This window comes from Schistocerca nitens, chromosome 4 (assembly GCF_023898315.1).
Source record: "Schistocerca nitens isolate TAMUIC-IGC-003100 chromosome 4, iqSchNite1.1, whole genome shotgun sequence".
Lineage (NCBI taxonomy): Eukaryota > Metazoa > Arthropoda > Insecta > Orthoptera > Acrididae > Schistocerca > Schistocerca nitens.
In genome coordinates this window covers 658,626,821-658,644,830 of record NC_064617.1, presented here as the reverse complement: position 1 = coordinate 658,644,830, position 18,010 = coordinate 658,626,821, and the positions used below count along the sequence as shown (strand labels likewise).

Sequence of the window (18,010 nt, the reverse complement as noted above, 5' to 3'; positions counted from 1 at the left end):
AAGCCGACCTTGGGGAAGATCAGTTCGGAATCCATAGAAATGTTAGAACACGTGAGGCAATACTGACCGTACGACTTACCTTAGAAGATAGATTAAGGAAAGACAAACCTACTTTTCTAGCAATTATAGGCTCAGTGAAATCTTTTGACAATGTTGACAGGGATACTCTCTTCCAAATTCTGAAGGTGGCAGGGGTCAAATACAGGGAGCGAAAGGCTATTTACAAATTGGAACAGAAACCAGGTGGCAGTTGTAAGAGTCGAGGGGCATGAAAGGGAAGCAGTTGTTGAAAAGGGAGTAAGAAAGAGTTGTGGCCTATCCAAGATTTAATCCAGTCTATATATTGAGCAAGCAGTAAAGGAAACAAAAGAAAAATTTGGAGTAGGAATTAAAATCCACAGAGAAGAAATAAAAACTTTGAGATTTGCCGATGGTATTGTAATTCTGTCGGAGACAGCAAAGGACCTGGAAGAGCAGTTGAACGGCATGGGCAGTGCCTTGAAAGGAGGATATAATATGAACATCAACAAAAGCAAAACGCGGATAATGGAATGCAGTGTAATTATACCGACTGATGCTGAGGGAATTGGATTAGGAAATGAGACATTTAAAGTAGTAGATGAGTTTTTCTATTTGGACAGCAAATAACTGATGATGGTCGAAATAGAGAGGATATAAAATATAGACTGGCTATAGCAAGGAAAGCGTTTCTGAAGAAGAGAAATTTGTTAACATCGAGTATAGATTTAAGTGTCAGGAACTCTTTTTCTGAAAGTATTTGTATGGAGTGTAGCCGTGTATGAATGTGGAACATGGACGATAAATAGCTTGGACAAGAAGAGAATAGAAGCTTTCGAAATGTGGTGCTACAGAAAAATGCTGATGATTAGATGGGTAGATCATGTGACTAATGAGAACGTACTGAATGAAATTGGGGAGAAGAAGAATCTGTGGCACAACTTGACTCGAAGAAGGGATCGGTTGATAGGACATCACCAGGTTAGTATTGGAGAGCAGCGTGGAGGGCGACCGAGAGACGAATATACTAAGCAGATTCGGAAGGATGTAGGGTGCAGTAGTTACTTGGAGACGAAGAAACGTGCACAGGATAGATTAGCATGGAGAGCTGCATCGAACCAGTCTCCGGACTGAAGACCACAGCAAAGACAGTAGTTTATCAGAGATTCGATTTTCAGCTTCAAATTCTGTACAGTGCTTTGTAATAAGTAAAATACGCTGATTGCCCACCAGGTCTTCAAGCCATCAATTAGAATTTTCGCAACACTTAAAAGGAGTGATAATTTCGTGAAAGAAAGAAGACACTCAGGCCCCATGCACTTAAAATTTATTAATCAAAATACTGGTTGCCTTTGGAAATATGTTATCAGTATTCCATAGTCTGCAAATGTAATACACGCGAATTTTGATCGTCGATGAGAACTGTCATCGTCAATTAATAAACAAATCGCAGAGCGAATTTAAGAATCATAACATGTTCTTAAAGTTGGGTGCAGTCGTTTTACTCTGGTTACCGCGCAAATAGTAGTGGATGGATTCGGTCACAGTTCTTTTTTAACCAATGCTTTGTTTCTGATGTTGCAACATTAAGCAGTGGCGAACGAACTGAATACTATAACCACAATGCATTTGTCTCAATTTAGAGTATGTGCTTACATGGTTTTACACGTAGGCTTCACTTAGGAATGAAGGATCTAGACGTTTTAACTACAACACAAAATGAATACTTAACGACAAAGTTTGATAAGGATGCAAAAAGAAGAAGGTTTACACAAATCCAGGAAGATTGACACGGGGGCAATGTAAGTGTCACGGACACATTGCGCAACAGAAAACCTACTCGTCATAGATTGTGCGGTTGGTCCCGGCGGAGGTTCGAGTCCTCCCTCGGGCATGGGTGTGTGTGTTTGTCCTTAGGATAATTTAGGTTAAGTAGTGTGTAAGCTTAGGGACTGATGACCTTAGCAGTTAAGTCCCATAGCTTTCACACACATTTGAACATTTTTTTTTGAAAACCTACTCATAGCGAAAAATAACGTGACAATAACAAATAATTATTACATTTCCAACACCTCTTCACGAACTGACTTGATAAATTCGTGCGGTATTATAATCTGCGTCCCTGAAGCCTATATGTTTACAAAACAAAGACAGTGTATGTTACTTAATTGAACACTTCACTTTTATTATCCAGGTATATGTGGCTTTGAAAAGTAAACACTTGTATAATTGTAGTGATATAAGGATAAATAATAAAAATAATACTAAAAAATAAATAACAGGATTAACAACGACAAAATAACTTAACACTGTATGAAATTATAAGTATATACAAAAATAATTTTAACAATATGTTTTAATAACTATAAATAAATGTAACACACTTGCAGCATTGAAGTACAGTGCGCTGAATCGAATTTTTTATAAGTTTTCTGATGAAATAGCACTGTTTCTACGCTTCTAATAATATTGTTGCCTACGGATGAACACATATAAGTTTACATATCGAAAAAATAAAGATTCGAAAAATTCTGCATTCTATCAAAAAATGGGGATACACAATAGGGACTGTTTGCTGTGATACGACGGACTGAGCAGTTACTGGGGAGCTACTGAGTTAAAGATTACTATTGCACAGCGTAACTTTCTATTGTGAAACTCTAAAGCGTACCATGATCATCATCTGTGTCCTCTAATTGGAGTATTTACAGCTATTATGTAGAAGACAGTTTGCTGTCAGCCTTTCCATTTTGCTGTAGTTCGATATTTGTTACGGAATCTCAGTATTTCTGTCGACTCTGAGTAAGCTAGTTAGTCTTTCCCAGTGTGTTTAAATGAATGTTTCAAGTTAACGTAGATTTCCCTATATAATGATATTACAGATGAATTTTTAATGTTTCTTCACTGACTCATTAAAGTAAGAGTGGTAAGTTGGATCTACAAACATTTTCTCTCATGTTGAAATGCCCATGTTTGATTTGTGACGTATATCTACCCTATATTATGTACCTTGATTCAAAATACTGAAATTTTAAGAGTCACTAAAGGATTGGAGCAGAAGTGAGATGCCAGAAGTGCTATCCTCCTAGTAAAAACTGTTGAATGTCGTCATAATAAAATCAGTCAGTGACCACTTTTTATAAGTTACGCAGTGCTATGTATGTTATAGTGAACATCAGAGTGAGAACGAGGGTGGAAAGCATTTGGTTTCAACTCAACATTTTCAAGAAGGTAATTAAAGGATACCAATATCCTTTGAATTCAAGATGTGTCCACTGATCAAATACCTGGAAGAATAAACTGAAAAAGAAGGTCTTGTACATGTGGTGCTCTGCGGATTGGAAATATTGTAATTATGCGATATATATATATGATATAACATATCAATTTAGGCCAGCTTACGTGTGTATTAAATGACAGATCTACAAAAAAAGAGGGAATTCATTGTGGAGAATTGTTTAGTTATCCGGTGATTTAGAACGAAATGAAATGCTTATTTGTAGTTCATGGCCTACAGAATAATAGGGCAAGGTTGGTATGTAGTTAATCTTTAAGTAAGATACTAAAGAGGTGTAGCTGAAAATATAAGGGCAATACAATTGTGCGCCTCTAGATACAGATTAACAAAACCAAATATTCTCGAATCAGTATTTCGGTTTGGCGCACACTTAAGAGATTTAATTGTTAGCGAGTAGGTATAGTGCCACAGTTACATGGAGTCCAATTGATTATTTGTATATTATGTGTTTCAGTTTGAAATGCCTGAATGTTCTTTCTAATTCAGTGAACTCTAGTCGACCCCCAATTACTCATTGCCGAATATACAACACGGAAAATATATCTCAGGCAAATCGTGAGTTAATAGCGTGTTTTCGACTAATGTTTTCAAATTGCTGGTGTTACGGATATGTACGTCTGGTGACCTATTTTTGGCATTCATGGTTGAAGATCGTGTAAAGAAGTAGTTGTAAGAGGGAATATAAACGCGAGAGATTCAAGCTGCGGCAGCTGCACCATCTTGCTGGTGCAAGGGAATGGGCTGGTAGGCGTGGTACGGCAAGTCGACGCTGCGTCGATAGGGCCCGCTGCCTCCAGTGCTCCTGTCGTAGTGGCCCGGGTGGTCGTATCCGCCGGAGTGTGCGAAAGCGTGCGACACGTGCGGCGTCTTGACGATCTCGTAGGTGACCTTCTCGTCGCCGCCGCCGGCCACCAGCTTCTTGAGCGCCACCAGCGTGGAGATGACCAACGCGATCTTGGCCACGAGGAGCGCCTTGGCGGCTAGGATGGCCACGCCCTTGTAGGCGATGGCCAGCAGGCCGCCCTTCATCAGCATCGCCATCAACATGAAGCTACTGTACCGCTTCCTGTTGTAGCCATTTCTCCTCCTCCCTGCATACGACAACCATAGCCTTTTTAATGATTTTTGATAAGACTGAAAACAACGATCTAAATACATTACAGTAAGCTGATCAGTCTTGATAGCAGAATACTTTATTCGTTTTAAGCGGTTTCACTCTTTGAAGATCTTCATCAGTTCATTCAGTCTCATGCAGCTATCTGTGAAAACTGTGAGTGGAGCCAAACATTTAGCAAATTCATATTCGTTGACAGCTGAGCAGATGCTGACGTTTGGCTTCGCTCGCCGTTTCCTCATATCGCTAAAGGAGACACTTAATGGTCTCATGATGATCTCCAAAGGCTGAAACCTATTACTGTTAATACAATATTTTGTGATGTAGACTGATTACTTTATTAAAATAGTCCTTTTTACCTCCATGCTCTCCCAAGGAAGTATTCAGTATTCACCTCAGTTATCTTATGTTGGCTGACGTACGTAATAAATGATATCGCTACCAACAGTTCATTCAGTTTACTATACGTTACGTAAAGATCTATGTAGTCCAATGTGTTGAAACGGGTATGAGTGAAATATATCTAAGTATAATATTTCAAGTCCTGTTGTCGTGGTAAATCAGAGGTATTTAACAAAACCATTTTAGGTTCTAGCCAGCGTCACTACAAACTATTAAAACAATTGAACTTACGAGTTTTTGACCGTCTTAGTGGCAGTCTTAACCGTGTCAACAGCTGGATTATAGAGATGAAGATTCCCAATATACTATTTCTGTTGTCATGTGGCTATCGACGTCACATGTCACATACGACGTCGTAAGCCGACTGGCAACCCAAATAATACTGTAAATAGGGGAAGATCATTACTAGAATTCGGACCAGAGGACCTCCGCAAATTCGGTGGGAATATTGATGGTTTACTTTATTTAGTGTTTTATGATTACTAAACTAAATTCTTTCCGAAGGAGCCATGAAGGTCCAACGGTACCGACCGGCCCCCGTCCATCCTCAGCCCACAGGGGTTACGGGATGCGGAAAGAGGGGGCCTGAAGTCAGCACACCGCTCTCCCCGCCGTATGTCAGTTTACAAGACCGGAGCCGCTGCTCCTTAATCAGGTATCTCCTCAGTTTGCCTCACAAGGGCTGAGTGCACCCTGCTTTCCAACGGCGCTCGGCAGACCGGATGGTCACTCATCCAAGTGCTAGCCCAGCCCGCCAGCGCTTAACTTCGATGATCTGATGTGAACCGGTGTTTCCACTGTCCCAAGGCCTGTGGGTGTTTTATGATCATGCAGCCTAATACCCAAAGCGATTTTCTTCAGTTCTATTCTGGCCGTTGGACCCTACAAACTTATAACTTGTTTGTTTTGATAGCCGTTATAGGAAGACAGGAAAGCTACAAAAAAGGAAGATTACGTAAATGTAGAGGGTTATTATGCAAAAGTGTCTTGCTGAATGTCATTCTAAAGACGTCAGTGTTATTGCTTCATTGATATTCCTTCGCCGAATTGGATATCGGGGGGGCGGGGTAAAATTCCTAAACGAATACAGAGGTATGCTACCACCGCAATTAATGCTGACTTCCGAGACAAAATGGTAACTCTTGCAGGAATGACGTTTTTCTGACAGTTATAGAACATATTGAATATTATCTTGAAGTAAATGAGGTAGCGTGGCAACCAGGTGGAAAACATCTTACTTATCTTCTACCTAAGTTTTTGCTAAGCACAGAGTTGAATCACATTAGGTAAGGGCTTCTCTTGGCTTTTTAATTGTAGTAGTAGCTCCCACATTTTGCGAATGGTCGCCCAGAAGTACAACCAAATGAAAGTGAATTTTACCGGCTAAGCATATTATAAGAGTCCTGTTCACTATACGGTAGTGAGCGAGGTAAGTTGCCAAAACGAAGTATCCAAAACAAGGAAATGCAACCATCTGGAAGACTTATGTTCCACGTCAACTTTGAAACAGCCATCAATTTCAATCGAAATGCGGGGTCATCAGGCCCAACACGGTGTCAAAAGGAAGTATGATTCCTGCTTGAGAACTAGAGAGTTAAAAACAGAACTATTAGCAGGTATATACAATGCAGTGATGGTGTAATTGACTTATTTGACTTATCGGCTCATTCTAAAGACTGTGACAGCCAGCATCAGTCTTGCGTTTATGCCCATGTTCTTGTTTCTGAATCGCGTGATACTCTGATAAATTTGTGAGACACATAGTGATGTATAGATATAGTCAGCACTGCCCTGAACTAGGAAGAAATGAATCATACAAACAAAATTGCCATCATAGCCTTGCTGGATGTGGTTGTAACCTCTCACTAGTAATCTGGTGTTGACGTTGATAGTCCACTGCCTCAAATTCAATGTGAGCGATTTCGACTGACTGTGCACGTCTCCACCGTACGTATAACACACGTGGGTCATCGCAGCCCACAAGCTGAAAGAACTTCCCGAGGCGATATTTATGTTACTGTGTTCTCCTTATTTCATGTCTGTATGCCGAGGAGGGAACAACTCATCACCGTCGACGTACTGTCACACTACTTACAGTAAAGACATCAGTAACCACCGCCAATGAACGAACTGCAACAGCTTATATAGCATTGAAAACATCACTGTCGTGCCAACTCTGGTAAAACCCATTTTCAAAGCAAACTGAATGTTAGTAATAAATTTGTAAGTTTCCTCGAATAGATAAATTTCTCAATGTCCTATAATTTGTTTATCATCGGTACACAATGCTCAATTTGCTTTGTTTTCTCTCTCAGATTTATTGCACGTAATGTTGTGTGCATTAAATGAAATCATCGTAATAAAGGTTTGCGATTAAATAATTAATAAATATTTCGGAAAAGTTTCGCGGTCTCAGAAGGAACCCTGGATTTCAGACAGACCTCAGAAATATTCTATTGGCGCCAACGTAAGTGTCACGTAAGGACAGCGATGAAAAGGTAAATTAGGACTCGTGGCATATAGACATTCGATTTTCCTTTGCTTTGCAAGATGAACGAGGAAGGGAATGATTAGTAGCGATACAAGTTATCCTCCGCCACGTACCGTATAGTGGCCTGTGTAAGAAAGGTACTGCAAAATTTACTTAAGTTAAGATTACGTTTCATTAGTACTATCGAATTCAGCTATCTGACTGTCCCCATCAAAATTGAAATAATATATGTCGATTTATGGAACGTTTGATACGGAAAGTGATTTCGTTTGTTAAACGCATATACATAAACAACAATAAACGGTCATCTAAACTCCACAACTTAACGCTTACGATGTACAAGAACACGTTTCATTTTATACAATTATCTATTTCTATATGGGTATATCCTCAATATCGTACGCATGACATGACGGGTAGTGTATTTCAAAATACCAGGCTGCAAACTAAGACAGGCGGCATATTCTTCCCAGCTTCGAATCTTAGTAATTGATTAATGACCATCAGTTTGTTCATTTTTTTGTTTCTGTTCGCCAGATTCATTAAATATACAAATGCATCCATTCATAAACATTGGCGATGTAAGCCTGCAACAAAAAATGTAGAAACACTGAGGGTTTTTATTCGGCAGACTCTGTGATGACTAGCAGTCGGAAACCTTCTCTTCTCAGTGGTACAAGCTACAAGAGCAGAAACTGCACTTCCTTAGATGATATAAAACAAATATAACTCAATGTCTAAGCAAAAGAATTTCAAGACAGTAAAACGCCCTTTCAAGATTTTCGATCCGACATTTACTGATTTAAAATTCATACTGATTTTTCACACAAAGTGAGATTCCTTTCATCCTAAATCCAAACAGTTGTTAAAGGTGAAGAATAAACCATTGTATATTGAACTGAGATGTTTTAGCTTAGAAGTATCATTCTTAGAGGCTGTATGTTATCGATATTAGATGATTATGACTAGTGTAACAGATCAAATTTGAAAAAAATGTTTCTGCTGTTGGAAAACTCTTCTGCTCGTCCTCTAAGAAGTTTGGCATCAAGCTAAAAGTAAACACTGTTTCTAATTTATTTATAAGCAGAAGATTCAGCTGTTTGTTTACACTCCTAGTTCATCATATATCGTAAATTTGAGGCCTGCACTTTCGTGTACACGCACTGCACGGGTAACTTGTTGCCAGCTATTGGGAGAACAACATGTCAGGAAGTGCTGCATGACAATGGTGATATCACTTCAAAGAAGGCCAATGAACGGTAGGAACTCTCGACTTGGGAGAAACAGCATTTGCTCCAATGGATGAGCATTCTATCAGTGCACGTAAAGTTGCACTTGAAACGAATGTCACTTGCTGTACTGTTTTGAAACAAATACATCAACCACAATTACGTCCATATCATTCATAGAAATTAAAAGCTTCAACTTCTACAATTATGTTGAATTAATGTGTACTGCAACTGTGTCCGAATCCTGTGCGGGTAGCGACAATTACATTCGCGGGTACCTGTTTCACTACTAACAGAATGGTCAGTACTGGTTACAATCTTGTATGAGCGGTTCAGAATACATACGTTTGACTTATGTAGAGTCAACAACACTAATTTGTAGCGAAATTGTGGGCAGACATAATTAATGGCTGGATATTGCCCCGTACTTACTCTCTCCACTTCTGAATACACCTGCATGTCCGAGAAACATTTTCTCCGTCTTGTTGGAAGATTTTTCACTTCTAGTAGTGCACGTGCGATAGGTTCCTTGTTAAGTTTACTACAGTCATTGCTGACATAAATTGTTTAGTGGCATTACCGACCTAGATTGTCTATCCCTTACCAGGAGCTCAGAAAAATTTCTTCGCCGCTGTCCTTGTAGGAGCTTCAGTATAATGTTGGCTCATAACATGTTTGACGCAGCCATCGACCAAGAAACATTTACGGGATTTTGATAATTACTTGACAGTTAAAACTGGTGTACCCACTAAACAATTTTGAGAACATTGTTGAAGTAAACTTTATACAGAAAAGCAGCCTGTTGACCAATGCTCTCAGCCAGTTGTTGATTTTGTCGTAATCACCTGCATGGATTCCTAAATGTTGAATAGAGGAGATCCTGTTTTATGAGACGCTCTTCCGCATGATTTAACACCATTTGATTTCTTCTTTGGAGGACTTGTTTATGAAACCTTCAGAGTGACTGAAGAAGATCTCCTACATGAAATTATCTATATCTGTGACATTGTTTGAATAACAACTGCAGAGAAGTTGCGGGGCTCCTGCTTAGGCAACTGCTGTGAGTACAGCAGCTAGAAGAAGTGAATTAAAATTATTGCTAGAATGTGTCTACAGAGAATTTCAGCATTAGCAGAAGACCAACGGTGAATTCAAAATTTCTCATTTTTGTTTACAACTTTTCTATTAATCCATATCTAGAATAGGATACCTCTCTCAAAGAAATACATTAAAGTTTAGTCATCATCCATGAATATTTCTTCGTAACAAAGAAAGTAGTGTTTTGGAGGATAATACACCAATGAATGCTATATGTTCTGGATGTCTGAAAAACATATCCATCAGTAGTTGGTAGTCGTAACAACTAGAAAGTAAAGAATTATAAACACACATGTAGAAACAAAGACTTCTTGAGATGTGGGCCACTTAACTTTTATGGAGAACGATCAGTACTCTGTGGTGCAGGCTGTCTTTGCGCTCACACTCATTGTTGGTACTATTGTCAGACTAGCACGTACAGTTGTGTCCTACATCAGCTTTTCTCTACGTTTCTTTTCTTGAGATTGTGAGATTGTGTTGACGTTAGAACAATGTTAATGACCTCACGAAGTGAGGACAACGATGTCAGTGAGACTGTGTGCTATTATTCTCCGCTGGACGATATCCTCAGCGTCTCATTCTATCTGGAAAAAAAAAATGCATTATTCGAGCGACTTAGAGACCTGGAATACTTTGTAACAATGTCCAGGGATCGTGGTGTTCCTCGCAAATTTCAGACGCTGGATTTGGAGGAACGAATGTTGTAACAAGATGATATTAAAAACCAATGTGAGCGAAGAACTGAAAATATTCAAGGCATGGACCTCGCTCTAGCGCTGTCATTTCACCAAGAGCAGTTACATTATCCATGTACAAGAACTGCATAAAAACGTGGAAACACCGCGAGACATTCATCCTTGTACATAAATACCGATGCTAGCCCCACTGCCGGTTGCGTTGTTGCGTTTGACCACGACGGCACCTGTGCAATGTAACAACGTTGCAAGGACCAGTCGTGGACACGTCACTGTTCTGTGTAGATGTGAGTCCATTATGCCGGACCTAAGTGGATTCGAACGTGGGGATATAGCTTGTGTTCGTACGGTACGTAGTTCCGTAACCAAGTCAGCCGAAATGTTTAGTCTTTCAAGAGGCACCTTAGCCAACAAGTATACCGCATACGGGGAAAGCGAGACTGGTATGATCTGGTAAGTAAGAAAGCGGACAAAAGTGTGATAGTGACGAACGGTCGTTGCAGAAGATTGTGACGAAACACAAGAGAACAAAAGCGTCAAAAGTCACTGTAGAACTTGATGTCGCACTCGCGAATCCTGTCAGCATGAGAACAATACCAATGGAACTCCTTAGGACGACATGGACACGAAGAGCTGGAATTCGAAAACCATTCATCATTGATGCAAATGCCAGTTACAGGAAAACGTGGTGCCCAAGCTATAAAACGAGCACTACGGAGTAATGGAAAGATGGCACTCAGGGGTTCCGTGATAATTTGGCAGCCAAATCATTGTATTCCAAGGACCCCCACTATTACTCTAAAAGAGCGCATTACTATCAATCCTTATGTACCTTTTCTGGCTGATCAGGTGGGGCTCACCGAACAATATTTGTTCGGAAATGATGAGACTGTATTCCAATACGGCAGTACCCCTATACACACAGCTGGCATCGTACAGGACTGATATCGTGAGCACGAGAACGAATTGACGCGTCTGTCCTGGCTACCACAGTTATCGATTCTTAACATTATTGAAAGAGGGTGCGTGACAACTATACACCTCCAATTTTCTTTGTATAAACTTGCCACCATTTTGTACGAAGGATTTTATAAGGGCCTTCCGCGGCCAGAGTCGGTCGACATAAAGGTTTTCTGGGGATGGTAGCGCGTCATAATGTATAAAACTACTGCTGCTAGAGAAAAGCCAAAGTTTCGGCCACGGCTGCAGCGGCCTTCTTCTGGGTCGATGGTTTTTCTCCAGCAGCTGTAGTTTTATACATTATGACGCGGTACCATACCCAGAAAACTTTTATGTTATAAAACTACTTTGAAAACAATAACGGACCTACGTTTTTCCATTCCGAGCGGAGTGGGCGCTGTTTTTAAGACAACGCGTTTCCTACACCGTATTAGACATATTTTTGTCCAACCGTGGTACCTCGGTAACTACTGGCCATTAAAATTGCTACACCACGAAGATGACGTGCTACAGACATGAAATTTAACCGACAGGAAGAAGGTGCTGTGATATGCAAATGATTAGCTTTTCAGAGCATTCACAAAAGGTTGGCACCGGTGGCGACACCTACAACGTGCTGACATTAGGAAAGTTTCCAACCGATTTCTCATACACAAACAGCAGTTGACCAGCGTTGCCTGGTGAAACGTTGTTGTGATGCCTCGTGTAAGGAGGAGCAATGCGTACCATCACGTTTCGGACTTTAATAAAGGTCGGATTGTAGCCTACCGCGATTGCGGTTTATCGTATCGCGACATTGCTGCTCGTGTTGGTCGAGATCAAATGACTGATAGCAGAATATGGAATCAGTGGGTTCAGGAGGGTAATACGGAACGCCGTGCTGGAACCCAACGGCGTCGTATCACTAGCAGTCGAGATGACAGACATTGTATCCGCATGGCTGTAACGGATCGTGCCGCCACGTCTCGATCCCTGAGTCAACAGATGGGGACGTTTGCAAGACAACAACCATCTGCATGAGCAGTTCGATGACGTTTGCAGCAGCATGGACTATCAGCTCGGAGACCATGGCTGCGGTTACCCTTGACGCTGTATCACAGACAGGAACGCCTGCGATGGTGTACTCAACGATGAATCTGGCTGCACGAATGGCAAAACGTCATTTTTTCGGATGAATCCAGGTTCTGTTTACAGCATCATGATGGTCGCATCCGTGTTTGGCGACATCGCGGTGAACGCACATTGGAAGCGTGTATTCGTCATCGCCATACTGGCGTATCACCCGGCGTGATGGTATGGTTACAAGTCTCGGTCACCTCTTGTTCACAATGAAGGCACTTTGAATAGTGGACGTTACATTTCAGATGTGTTACGACCCGTGGCTCTACCCTTCATTCGATCCCTGCGAAACCCTTCATGTCAGCAGGATAATGCACTACCGCATGTTGCAGGTCTTGTACGGGCCTTTCTGGATACAGAAAATGTTCGACTGCTGCCCTGGCCAGCACATTCTCCAGATCTCTCACCAATTGAAAACGTCTGGTCAATGGTGGCCGAGCAACTGGCTCGTCACAATACGCCAGTCACCACTCTTGATGAACTGTGGTATCGTGTTGAAGCTGCATGGGCAGCTGTACCTGTACACGCCATCCAAGCTCTGTTTAACTGAATGCTCATTCGTATGAAGGCCGTTATTACGGCCAGAGGTGGTTGTTCTGGGTATTGACTTCTCAGGATCTATGCACCCAAATTGCGTGAAAATGCAATCACATGTCAGTTCTAGTATAATATATTTGTCCAATGAATACCCGTTTATCATCCGCATTTCTTCTTGGTTTAGGAATTTTAATGGTCACTAGTGTAACTGACCTTCCTCGGTCTGCTGATCGCCTCCTTCGTCGATGTCGCCTCTGGCGAGGCCGCCGTCGTCGCCAGTGAGGTTCGCCGCCGCCCGGACGGCCGCCCGCAGCGCCTGTGGCACGCTGATCTGCAGCGAGTGCGAGCCGAGGAAGTGGCTGGCGGATGCCAGCAGCAGCTCGTCCACGTCGGCCTCTGGACCGTCGCCGCCGCCGCCGCCGCGCGCTACGTCGTGGCCGGAGCCGCCGCCCGCCGCCACTCCCTCTCCTTCGGCCTGGTCACCCGCGTCGCCCTCATGCACCAGCCAGACGCCGTCCATCAGCCGGATCTGTGGCCAGCTGGCGGCCCGCTCCAGCGCCCTCCACGCCCTCAGCTTCAGGCATCGCACCACCTCGTCCTGCGCTCACCGTAAACATAACACTTAACAGACAGCTGCCTTTGCAATATGCAGGAGCGTTTGTGAAACACCCAGACGCTGATGGATGGGCGATCGGACACTGTACTGCCAGCATAATTGCAGACGTATTTATCAAAAGACTGGAAGAAAAATTTTCGGCTCACACATTACGATAAATATGTAGATCACACTTTGGTACTAATAGGTGGGAAAGTTTATGAAAGTTTAAGACATCCAAAATGTTTATCAAGAAATCAACTACTTACATTAAAAAATAAAATTTACAGTGGAAACAAAACCAAACATCCATAAACTTCCTCGACCTTAAAATCAGTAGCAATGAGAAACACCAAGTGCATTTCAATCCAATAATCAATAGACTAATCAACTTACGACTCCAACACCAAGCAATATAAAATGGTCAATCTGACTATAATTTATGAACTGTTTGAGAAACACACGAAAACTAAAAATGAATCCCTGCACAGGGACATAAAATCAACAAAAGAGAAGAAAACCAAACATAAATTAAAATACGTACCGACAATATACACTCCTGGAAATGGAAAAAAGAACACATTGACACCGGTGTGTCAGACCCACCATACTTGCTCCGGACACTGCGAGAGGGCTGTACAAGCAATGATCACACGCACGGCACAGCGGACACACCAGGAACCGTGGTGTTGGCCGTCGAATGGCGCTAGCTGCGCAGCATTTGTGCACCGCCGCCGTCAGTGTCAGCCAGTTTGCCGTGGCATACGGAGCTCCATCGCAGTCTTTAACACTGGTAGCATGCCGCGACAGCGTGGACGTGAACCGTATGTGCAGTTGACGGACTTTGAGCGAGGGCGTATAGTGGGCATGCGGGAGGCCGGGTGGACGTACCGCCGAATTGCTCAACACGTGGGGCGTGAGGTCTCCACAGTACATCGATGTTGTCGCCAGTGGTCGGCGGAAGGTGCACGTGCCCGTCGACCTGGGACCGGACCGCAGCGACGCACGGATGCACGCCAAGACCGTAGGATCCTACGCAGTGCCGTAGGGGACCGCACCGCCACTTCCCAGCACATTAGGGACACTGTTGCTCCTGGGGTATCGGCGAGGACCATTCGCAACCGTCTCCATGAAGCTGGGCTACGGTCCCGCACACCGTTAGGCCGTCTTCCGCTCACGCCCCAACATCGTACAGCCCGCCTCCAGTGGTGTCGCGACAGGCGTGAATGGAGGGACGAATGGAGACGTGTCGTCTTCAGCGATGAGAGTCGCTTCTGCCTTGGTGCCAATGATGGTCGTATGCGTGTTAGGCGCCGTGCAGGTGAGCGCCACAATCAGGACTGCATACGACCGAGGCACACAGGGCCAACACCCGGCATCATGGTGTGGGGAGCGATCTCCTACACTGGCCGTACACCACTGGTGATCGTCGAGGGGACATTGAATAGTGCACGGTACATCCAAACCGTCATCAAACCCATCGTTCTACCATTCCTAGACCGGCAAGGGAACTTGCTGTTCCAACAGGACAGTGCACGTCCGCATGTATCCCGTGCCACCCAACGTGCTCTAGAAGGTGTAAGTCAACTACCCTGGCCAGAAAGATCTCCGGATCTGTCCCCCATTGAGCATGTTTGGGACTGGATGAAGCGTCGTCTCACGCGGTCTGCACGTCCAGCACGAACGCTGGTCCAACTGAGGCGCCTGGTGGAAATGGCATGGCAAGCCGTTCCACAGGACTACATCCAGCATCTCTACGATCGTCTCCATGGGAGAATAGCAGCCTGCATTGTTGCGAAAGGTGGATATACACTGTACTAGTGCCGACATTGTGCATGCTCTGTTGCCTGTGGTTCTGTCAGTGTGATCATGTGATGTATCTGACCCCAGGAATGTGTCAATAAAGTTTCCCCTTCCTGGGACAATGAATTCACGGTGTTCTTATTTCAATTTCCAGGAGTGTATTTCGGACAAATATCGAATAAAATAGACGAAACCTAAAACAAAGTAATCATAAAACTAGCATTCTGAACAAACAAGAATCCAAACACGAAAATTCTTTCTAGAGAGAAAAATCCCAGATTTTGCCAAGCCTTGCAAATACAAAGTTTCGTGTAACAAACTGCGCTAAGTTCTGTATCAGTCAAACGAGACGATATTTTTGATTAGATTCAAATAACACAGGAGAAATTGCTGGAACAATCAATCAAGCTTTTATCTACATCTCAGAACCAAAATCACAAAGCAGAACATGCAGAAATTGCTATACAAAGTACCTAAATGGCATATTATGAATGTCTTGCAACAATTAGAGATATGTATGCACAGAAAAATCATCCAAAAGATATTCTCGGTGAATAAATCGATCTTAAACATATAAATTATCTAAGAAATTATATTGACAACTTGGAAAACAAGAACGGATGAAAAGCACACAGTAAATTGAAACAAATGATAATCATAGGTACAAATCGTAACAAAATTAAAGTATCAGTGAAACACAACTAACTTCACTGACCAGCAAAGGTTACATTGTACAGATGAAGTATCAACCAGGACAAAATGTCATTCTAGCTCTCAAAAGTATTTCACAAAAAATACAAGTTATGTGCCTTATAACAATCTAGCACTGTGTAGATGTAACGATCTTGTACCTAAACATATCATTGTAAATATTAAAAACAGTTCACCCAACACCCAAAAAGCAATGCCTGCTGCTCAGAAAACGTGTTTAAAATACGAAATCAAATCCCTATACTCTAAAATACAAGAGCTAAATTACGAGTTGTATAAGGCACATTTACAACTCGCAGGCACCATTAATAATATGCCAGTTTTCTCCCATCTGATCAACAAGGTTCGTAAAGCACACAAAAACTGCTGTACAAAGAATGGAAACAATTCATAGAAGAAAGATCAACCAACGCAAAAAACTCCAGTCGCAACATAATACCTTTACATACAGCAAAGAAAACCACACTCACAAATTCTATGCAAGATTAGTGAACCTTACAGACACACAGTTAAACAGTAAAGAAAGACAGCTATTGAGAAAGGATTAAAATACAATGTAAATTCAGAAATAGATGAAGATTACTTAGAAAATCCAATTACAGATGCAGAAAGTGTTTTGAAAAGGGAAGATAGGAATGAAAACAGCTGTGTCAACATTGGACTAACTAGAGAATTAGAACCAAAAAAATCCAGAATATAATACCTAGTATAAAAACACAACACAAAAACAACAAAAACACAGTCCTGCAACACCCAGAAAACTTAACAGAAAACTTCAAAATGAAAATGTTATCATTTCAAAAGCAGATAAGGGGAACACAGTAGTACTGATAGACAAAGAACAATACATTGAAAAAACACAAGAATTCATCTCACAAAATAACGTTACAAAATTAAAATCAGAACCAACAAAAAGATTCCAGAGAAAAGTAAAAAAACACTCTGACAAAATATTGACATCATACTGGATAACACAGAGAAACGAAGTTGACACAGATCAATCGCACCGCACTGGTCCTCCGAAGCCAACCAAAAATACACAAACCAAATCTTCCTGTGAGGCCAATACAGGATTTCAGAAAATCCCCCACTTACAGTCTTACAGGATACATGTTAAAATTACTGCCTAAAACTTCAAAGCAAAAGAAGACAGAACCATTAAAAAACACTACACAGCTAATACGACAAACAAAAGATATAAAAATCCCAAGCACAGCAACTCTCCTCTCATTTGATATAGAAAGCATGTATTCCAACATACCAGCACCAGAAACAATAGAAATCATAGATAAGAACCTGAAACCTTATAGTCAACCCCATGATGAACAGATTTAGGAAATACACACATTAATAAAGCTCATAACAGAACAAAATTACTTCCAATTAATAATGAATTTTATTTACAAGAAGACAGATTACCTATGAGGTCCCCAGTTTCATTAGCCTTAGAAAATATTTTTGTAAACGACATCGAACAGATCATTTCCACAAAATTAGTAGCAAAAGAATACAACATATTATATTAGTTCAGGTATATGAATGACATCCTTTGCTTAATAGATGAACCACAAACAAAAATTGAAAAACTACATACTGACATCAACAAGATACACAAAAATATGAAATTCACAATTGAAAGAGAACAGAAGAGACAAATTAACTTTCTAAATATAACAATCAAAATATAGAACAATAAGCAAATATTTGAAATTTACCATAAACCCACAGCAATGGACTTTATCATTCCCCAATCCTCGAACCACCCACATGCATAAAAGCAGGCAGCACTTCGACACATCCTCCATAGACTCAACACAGTACCACTTACCAAAGAAAGCTACCAAAAAGAAATGGACATAATAATGCAGGTAGCACAAAATAAAGGTTACAATAGTTACACAGTCACAAAGCTGAACAACAAAATTAAAAGTAAAATAAAA

The 18,010-nt window shown here is 41.6% G+C and overlaps 1 protein-coding gene across 1 annotated transcript; it reads right to left on the bottom strand.

The window, feature by feature from the left end:
- Nucleotides 1-3,728: 3,728 nt before the first annotated feature.
- LOC126252489 (uncharacterized) lies at nt 3,729-13,385 on the bottom strand (the record flags this gene model as incomplete). The annotated part of the gene is made up of 2 exons (XM_049953384.1): nt 3,729-4,407; nt 13,175-13,385. Coding segments are annotated over 2 exons (606 nt in total), but the record flags the coding sequence as incomplete, so codon positions are not given.
- Between the last annotated feature and the right edge of the window lie 4,625 nt (nt 13,386-18,010).